This window comes from Mycteria americana, unplaced genomic scaffold, assembly GCF_035582795.1.
Source record: "Mycteria americana isolate JAX WOST 10 ecotype Jacksonville Zoo and Gardens unplaced genomic scaffold, USCA_MyAme_1.0 Scaffold_170, whole genome shotgun sequence".
Taxonomy (NCBI): Eukaryota; Metazoa; Chordata; class Aves; order Ciconiiformes; family Ciconiidae; genus Mycteria; species Mycteria americana.
Genome location: NW_027445510.1, coordinates 12,069 through 19,939, shown reverse-complemented (window position 1 = coordinate 19,939; position 7,871 = coordinate 12,069). Strand labels below are relative to the sequence as shown.

The 7,871-nt window shown below is 61.9% G+C and overlaps 2 protein-coding genes across 2 annotated transcripts; both read left to right on the top strand.

The window, feature by feature from the left end:
• Positions 1–432: 432 nt before the first annotated feature.
• LOC142403300 (free fatty acid receptor 3-like) lies at positions 433–1,453 on the top strand. The gene has a single exon (XM_075489526.1). The coding sequence runs from the start codon at positions 440–442 to the stop codon at positions 1,451–1,453; it is 1,014 nt and encodes a 337-aa protein (XP_075345641.1). The 5' UTR covers positions 433–439.
• Positions 1,454–3,672: 2,219 nt separating this feature from the next.
• On the top strand, positions 3,673–6,105 carry LOC142403299 (free fatty acid receptor 3-like). The gene is made up of 2 exons (XM_075489525.1): positions 3,673–3,844; positions 4,712–6,105. Exon 2 carries the CDS (start codon positions 4,727–4,729, stop codon positions 6,074–6,076), a length of 1,350 nt encoding a protein of 449 aa, XP_075345640.1. The 5' UTR covers positions 3,673–3,844; positions 4,712–4,726; the 3' UTR covers positions 6,077–6,105.
• The last annotated feature ends 1,766 nt before the right edge of the window (positions 6,106–7,871 follow it).

The following is a 7,871-nucleotide window of genomic DNA, read 5'->3' as shown; positions in this document are numbered from 1 at the left end:
GTACCTCCCAAAGACCCCACTTCCAACCAGGGACCCACCACCCACCTCTGGTCCCCTGTGGACAACCCCCCGAAGACCCCAACCCAGGGACCTACCACCCACCCAAGCCCCCCGGGAACCTCCCAAAGACCCCACTTCCAACCAGGGACCCACCACCCACCTCCAGTCCCCTGTGGACACCCCCCGAAGACCCCCAACCCAGGGACCCACCACCCACCCAAGCCCCCTGGGAACTCTCAAAGACCCCACCCCAACCCAAGGACCCACCACCCACCTCAGGTCCCCTGTGAACCCTCCAAAGACCCCAACCCAGGGACCCACCACCCACCCCAGCAAACCCTAGTAGATCCCAACCACCATTGGCCAACTCAGCTGAATCCTAGATGATCCTGGCCGCCACTAACCATCCCATGTCAAAGTCCAGCAGATCCTGGTCACCATGTCAGCCCCACCTTTCACCATCAACCACCGCCTGTGCTTGGGGGTCTACGCGGGTGCCTTCGCTTTGGGGCTGCCCCTCAACGTGGCAGCCCTGGTGGCCTTGGGGACGGTGGCCCGGCGCCGGCGCCTGCTGCCCGCCGACGTCCTCCTCCTCAACCTGACGATTGCCGACCTAGCGCTGGTTGTCTTCTTGCCCGTCCGCATGGCCGAGGCGGCATGGGAGACCACCTGGAAGCTTCCCCCGGCTCTCTGCCCGCTCTTCGTCTTCCTGTTCTTCACCAGCGTCTACCTCACCATCCTCTCCCTCACCGCCCTCAGCGTTGACCGCTACCTCAGCGCCGCCTTCCCCGTCGAATACCGCCGGCGCCGACGGGCAACCCATGCCGCCGTGGCCGCTGCCAGTTTCTGGGTGGCCGCTTTGGCTCACTGCAGCGTGGTCTACGTGGCCCAACCCAATGCGGCGGTGAACGGCACGGCATGCTACACCCGTTTCGCTGATCCTCAGCTGGCCACGCTGCTGGCTCTCCGCCTGGAGATCTTCCTAGTGCTCTTCTGCCTACCCTTGGCCATCACCGCCTTCTGCTACAGCCGCTTGATCTGCATCGTGGTCGCCCTCCCCACCACGGCGCCGGGTAAGAGGCGCCGAGCGGTGGCCCTGGCATTGGCCACGGCCGTGGCCTTCATCCTCTGCTTCGCCCCCTTCAACATCTCTCACGTGGTGGGGTACCTACGGCAGGAGAACCCACCTTGGAGAGCCTACGCCGTACTGCTCACCACCCTCAGCAGTTGCCTTGATCCTCTCATCTTCTGCTTCTCCTCTGCCGCCCTAAGACAGGGTCTCCGGCAGGTTTGGGACACAGTAGGACTTGGCCGGCTCTGCTCCAGGTGCCTGCTGCTGGTGGGGCAAAGCGAGGGTCTGGCCAAGGTGACTGGACAGGGAGGATCTGGAGCATCTTCACACGAAAAGGGAGATGGTGCTGGCCTGGTGCCACCTCAGGAGCTTAAGACCTGAAGGAGCCCAACGTGGGACGTGGCTTTGGGGGGGACGGTTGGGGGTGGGGAGGGGTGCCTGGGGACAGTCTTGGGTGAGATGAGGCGTTTGGTGGCCGGGACAAAGAAAAGCTGAAGCTTTGAGCCAAAAAATGATTCCTTGGGCTTCCTTGGGTGGGGTGACTTGGGTTGCGCTCGGTTGAGTTGGGTTCACCTGAAGTGTTGGGTTGCGTCTGGCTGAGTTGGGTTCGATTAAGACCTTGGGTTGAGTTGGGGGTCAGCTGAGACCTTGACTTGAGTTCCTCTGAGACATTGAATTGAGTTGGGGGTCACCTGAGATGTTGGGTTGAGTGAAGTTGAGCTGCTCCTCCATCCCTGCCCCCTTCCCATCATCCTCACCCCGCCCCCCAGTTTTGACCTCATGGGCAGCAGCCAATGGGGGTGTGTTCTATCTTCTAGCTCCCTTCAGGAAAGCCAATTGGGTGAAAGGAGGAGATGGGAGGCGGGTGGAAACCCGGACGCCTGGGTCCTCTCCCGGCTTCGGAGCCCAGTAGGTGAACGTAGGGAGATGGGGGTGGGAATCCGGACTCCTGGGTCCTCTCCAAGCTCTAGGAGAACCCATTGGGTGAAAGAAGGTCATGGGGTGTGGGAACCCGAACTCCTGGGCTCTTCTGTTGCCGTAATGCCCCGGGGCCGAGCCGCTGCCCCTTCCCTGGTACCCCTTGTCCCCATTCCTGAGGAAATTGGGGTCCCTTGGGAAGGTGGGGGACACCTGGACGCCTGGACCCACTCCCGGAGTCCTGGATCCCTTGAGAAGATGGAGGAGGGGCACCAGGACGTCCGGGTCCCCTTGGTAGGATAAACATCCCTGAATCAGATGCTAAAAATAGCTCTGGGTCGAGTGGGGGGAGGGGGGAGGTCAATGGGGGCGAGAGCTCTTCCCAAGCCACTCCCCCACCCCACCCCACCCCACCCCACCCCCTCCACCCCGGACCACCCAGATGTCCGAGTGGCCATCGCCGTGATGGAGAAGGGTGCCCACTGCTTGGGTCCATGAGATGGTGGGGGTGGGGGGAGGGGAAGATGGGCACCCAGGTCCTTGAGCGTGGTGGGGGAGGGGAGGAGGCCACCCCCCGGACGCGTGGGTCCTCTGCGGACGTGTGCCCATGAACGTGGCTTCTGACTGCGGTCAGGAAATATCAAACTTCCTTGAAATCATCAAAGCCACTTCCCCCCCGCCCCCGCCCCCAAGGGGACCCAGGCATCCGGGATCCCCCCCACACCCCCCCCGCCCCCCACTTCTGCTCCCCAGCTTACCACCACCACCCCCACCCCCACCCCCCAAGGGACGCAAGCATCTGGGGGACCCAAACATCTGGGTGCCACCACCCCACGCTGCCTCACCAGAGGACCCAGGCGTCGGAGAGGGGACCCAGGCATCGGAGAGGGGACCCAGGCGTCGGAGAGGGGACCCAGACGTTCGGGAGGGGACCCAGGCGTCGGAGAGGGGACCCAGGTGCTCGGGAGGGGACCCAGCCATCTCAGAGGGGACCCAGGAGTCGCAGAGGGGACCCAGACATTTGGGAAGGGACCCAGACGTTGAGGAGGGGACCCAGGCATCGGAGAGGGGACCCAGACATCTGGGAAGGGACCCAGACGTTGAGGAGGGGACCCAGCCCTCGCAGAGGGGACCCAGGCGTCGGAGAGGGGACCCAGACACTCAGGAGGGGACCCAGGAGTCGCAGAGGGGACCCAGACATTTGGGAAGGGACCCAGACGTTGAGGAGGGGACCCAGCCCTCGCAGAGGGGACCCAGGCGCTCAGGAGGGGACCCAGGCGTTGAGGAGGGGACCCAGGCGTCGGAGAGGGGACCCAGGCGCTCAGGAGGGGACCCAGGCATCGAAGAGGGGACCCAGGAGTCGCAGAGGGGACCCAGACGTTCGGGAAGGGACCCAGACGTTGAGGAAGGGACCCAGCCATCGCAGAGGGGACCCAGGCGTCGGAGAGGGGACCCAGACATTTGCGAAGGGACCCAGACGTTGAGGAGGGGACGCAGCCATCGCAGAGGGGACCCAGGCGCTCAGGAGGGGACCCACGAGTCGCAGAGGGGACCCAGACGTTGAGGAGGGGACCCAGACGTTCGGGAGGGCACCCAGGCGTCGGAGAGGGGACCCAGGCATCGAAGAGGGGACCCAGGCGCTCAGGAGGGGACCCAGGCGTCGGAGAGGGGACCCAGACGTTCGGGAGGGCACCCAGGCGTCGGAGAGGGGACCCAGCCATCGGAGAGGGGACCCAGCCATCTCAGAGGGGACCCAGGCGTCGGAGAGGGGACCCAGACGTTGAGGAGGGGACCCAGGCGTCGGAGAGGGGACCCAGGCATCCGAGGCACCCGACATCCCCCTGGGCTAGCAGGGTAGGTATGGGGAACGGGGGGGAAGTGTTGGGGGGCACCCGGGTCCTTCGGGGGATGTGGGGTGGGGTGGGGTGGGTGGGAGTAGGGGGGGCCCCTCTGGGAGTTGGGGACGGGGGGGGGGGGACGGGGACGGGACGGGGGCGTGTGAAGGAGTTGGGGGTATTGGCTGCCTGGATCCCCTGAGGGGCGGGGGGGGGGGGGGTATACTGGGAGGAACTGGAGGAGGAACTGGAGAAGGAACTGGGGTGGTGACGCAGACCCCGGCCACCTGGGTGTCCCTCCCCCCCCCCCCCCCCCCCCCCCCCCACCTCACACCCTGGGTGGGGAGTGAACGTCGCTCCAGGCATTGGGCCGGCTCCAAACCCCCACCCCAAGGGACCGAGGTGTCCAGGGGGTTCCCCTCCCCCCCCCCCCTCCTCCAACACCCCACAGGGACCCGGGCATCTGCCCCTCCCCCCTCCCCTCCCCTCCCCCCCATTGCAGGAAACGAGAATTAAACAAATAAGGGTGGCACCACCCATCACTAGATCCTGGGTCCACTTTGGACGTGGGAGGAGGTGGTGGAGAGCCCGGGCACCTGGGTCCCCTTTGGAGCAAGGTGAGCCCCCCACCCACCCCCAGATACCTGGGTGCCCTTTGGGTAGGTGGCTTGGAGTAAGGTGAGAACTTCCCAGATGCCTGAGTCTTCTCCAAGTCCTCCTCTTGGCCTGAATCCTTCCTCCTCCAAGTCCTTCCTCAAGTCCTCCTATCCTTGGGTTCCTCCTGAGATACCTGGGTTCCTCCCCAGTTAGGACCCACAGCACCCAGCACCCGCCCGGGTTCCTCCCCCTACACCCAACCTTCTTACTGCTCCATGATTCTCCCCAGAATTGTCCTCCAACCATGCTGGTCCTCGCTATCTACATCCTGACCTTCACCGTGGGCTTCCCAGCCAACGTCTTCACCTTCGTCACCCTCTTGGGCAAGGCCCGTCGGCGCGTCTCCCCCTCCGACATCCTTCTCCTCAACCTGACGACCGCCGACCTTCTCCTCCTCCTCTTTCTTCCCTTCAAGATGGTCGAAGCAGCCGCTGGCATGAACTGGCCCTTACCGGTTGTCCTCTGCCCGGTGGCCAACTACTGCTTCTACTCCAGCATCTATCTCAGCAGCCTTTTCTTGGCGGCCCTCAGCATTGAGCGGTATCTCGGCGTCGTCTTCCCCCTCCATTACAAAGACCGGAAAAGAACCAGACGTACGATGGCCGCCAGCGTTGTCCTCTGGCTCGTGGCCGGTTCCCATTGTTCCGTCGTCTTTGTGGCCCACTATCACGGTGGTAAGAGCCAGCCCACGGCCAACAGCTCCATGGTCAGCAGCTCCGCTGGCTCCACGGTCAATGGGTTCAAGCCTGGGGGCTCCAAGATGTCCAACCCTGATGGCTTTGACCCCAAGAGCTTGACCCTCATCAGCACCTCCAACCCTGCCCTCCAGCCCTCCGTCAGGGATGGCTTCAGTCCCCGCAGTCTGGAGATCTCCAGAGCCAACGTTGTCCATCCCAAAGGCTTTAACATCTCCAACCCCGATAACTCAACGAACCACGGCTTCGTCCCTCATGGCTCCAAGGCCACCAACAGCGACATCTCCACCCGCAATGGCTCCAGGACCTCCACCCGCAACGGTGCCAACATCCAGGCTCTCTCCAGCCCCCCCGATGTCTCCCAGATGGCCGGCATCTCCAGTTCATCTGCTCCCAGCACCCGTGATGGCTCCAACACGTACAAGTGCTACGATGACTTCTCTGAAGACCAGCTGAGCTTTGTTCTCCCGCTACGGCTGGAGCTCTTCCTCGTCCTCTTCCTCCTGCCCTTCACCGTCACCATCTTCTGCTACACCAACTTCGTGCGGGTCCTCCTCTCCCGGCCAAATATCCCGCTGGAGAAGAAGCAACGGGCCGTGGGCTTGGCTGTGGCCACCATGGTCAACTTTGGGGTCTGCTTCGCACCCTACAACATCTCACACGTGGTGGGCTTCGTGCAGAAGAAGAGCCCGTCCTGGAGGGTCTACGTTTTGCTCCTCACCAGCCTCAATGCCGCTCTTGACCCCGTCATCTTCTACTTCTCCTCCACGGCGGTGCAGAGGGCCGTGGCTGGGGTGGTGGTGGCTGTGTGGAACAAGCTACGCCTTGTGGTGGGCTGCTGTTGTGGGGCACGTTCTTCTGAAGTCTCCCAGAACAACGCTGAGGGCTCCTTCACATGAAGCTTCGGGGGTGGAAGGTCACACCATGGGGGTGGATTTGATGGGGTGGGGACAAGGTGGGGGGGGGCTGCATTTGGGGGGGGGGGGGGGGGGAGGGGCTGAAGAGCTTTGGCCAACGGCGATGTTTCTAGTGTCCTTGGAGTCAGGGCCAACTTGGCCCCATAGCATCAACCACCACTGGGTCATGGGAACATCTGGCACAACCGTGGGGCCACAGAGAACTTAGAGCCATGGTTTGGGGTGATGACATCAGCCACCGTGTCATGGCGGCATCTCCAACATCTGTGCAGCCATGGACAACGTGGAGCCGTAGTTTGAAGTTTATGGTCTCTGTGGGTCTGTGGTCTCCGTGGGACCAAAGGTGGCATAAGGCCAAGGTCTCCATGGATCTAAAGGCCTCCATGGATCTAAAGGTCTCCATGGATCTAAAGGCCTCCATGGATCTAAAGGCCTCCATGGATCTAAAGGCCTCCATGGATCTAAAGGTCTTTATGGATCTAAAAGTCTCCATGGATCTAAAGGCCTCCATGGATCTAAAGGCCTCCATGGATCTAAAGGTCTTTATGGATCTAAAGGCCTCCATGGATCTAAAGGTCTCCATGGATCTAAAGGCCTCCATGGATCTAAAGGCCTCCATAGATCTAAAGGTCTTTATGCATCTAAAGGCCTCCAGGGATCTAAAGGTCTCCATGGATCTAAAGGCCTCCAGGGATCTAAAGGTCTCCATAGATCTAAAGGCCTCCATGGATCTAAAGGTCTTTATGGATCTAAAGGTCTCCATGGATCTAAAGGTCTCCATGGATCTAAAGGCCTCCACGTGTCCAAGAGTCACCGCAGATCCATGTGACCTCCTTGATCTCTGATCTCTGTGCGTCAATCACCTCCATGGGTCAACAGCTTCTGTAGGGCCAAGGTATCCATGGGTACATAACCTCTGTGGGTCGGTGGCCTCCATGGCTCGATGTTCTCCATCGGTGAATGTCCTCCGTGGAGTGGTGGCCTCCATGGGGTGGTCCCCCCCCTCCAACTCTCTGCTGTTCCTCTAGAGAACCCTGCGCCAAAAAGAAGATATTTATTCAAGACTCTGGTCTAAGTGTGGTCAATGCCGAAGCTGGGGGAGATCTGGACACCTGGGTCCAAGAGGAGAAGAGGAACCCCCGGGGTCCCGTGGTCGTAGGGGGTGGACGCACCCGGATGCCTGGGTCTGCTGGTGGGAAGAGATTGTGAGGACGCCTGGGAGATGATGATGATGGTGATGATGGTGGTGGTGATGATGGTGGTGATGATGATGGTGATGATGATGGTGGGCAAAAGTAGTTCCTGGACGTTTAGGTCCCACCATCGATGGGTGGGGGAGGGCGAGCTCACCCAAACGCCTGGGTCCCTTCCACCGATGGTGGTCTGGCGCCATCTAGTGGCCCGTAGAGGTTATCGCACCCATGGGTGGGTGCTCCCCCCACCCAACCCAACCCCACCCCACCCGGAGGCCTTGGGTCCCCTGGTTGAAAGCTCCCCCCCCCCCCCGCACCCCCCACCCCCACCCCAAAGGGGACCCAGGAGTGCGGGCTCATTTTATATAGATGCCCACATGCAAATGAGGATGCAAATGAGGATGCAAATGAGGATGCAAATGAGCCCAGGGAGAAGCACGAAGAGGCCTCAACCGCACCCGGATGCCTGGGTCCTCCCCCCCCCCCCCGGCCTTCCCCTCCCCCTCTTTAGGGGGCATCTGGGGGGGGGGGGGGGTCCCTGGGGGTGTAATTAGGAGTAGGAATAATTAATTAAGTGAAACCGA

Excerpts from the sequence above, each read along its gene's own strand:
- LOC142403300 (XM_075489526.1), top strand. The coding sequence starts at position 440 with ATGTCAGCCCCACCTTTCACCATCAACCACCGCCTGTGCTTGGGGGTC.
- LOC142403299 (XM_075489525.1), top strand. The coding sequence starts at position 4,727 with ATGCTGGTCCTCGCTATCTACATCCTGACCTTCACCGTGGGCTTCCCA.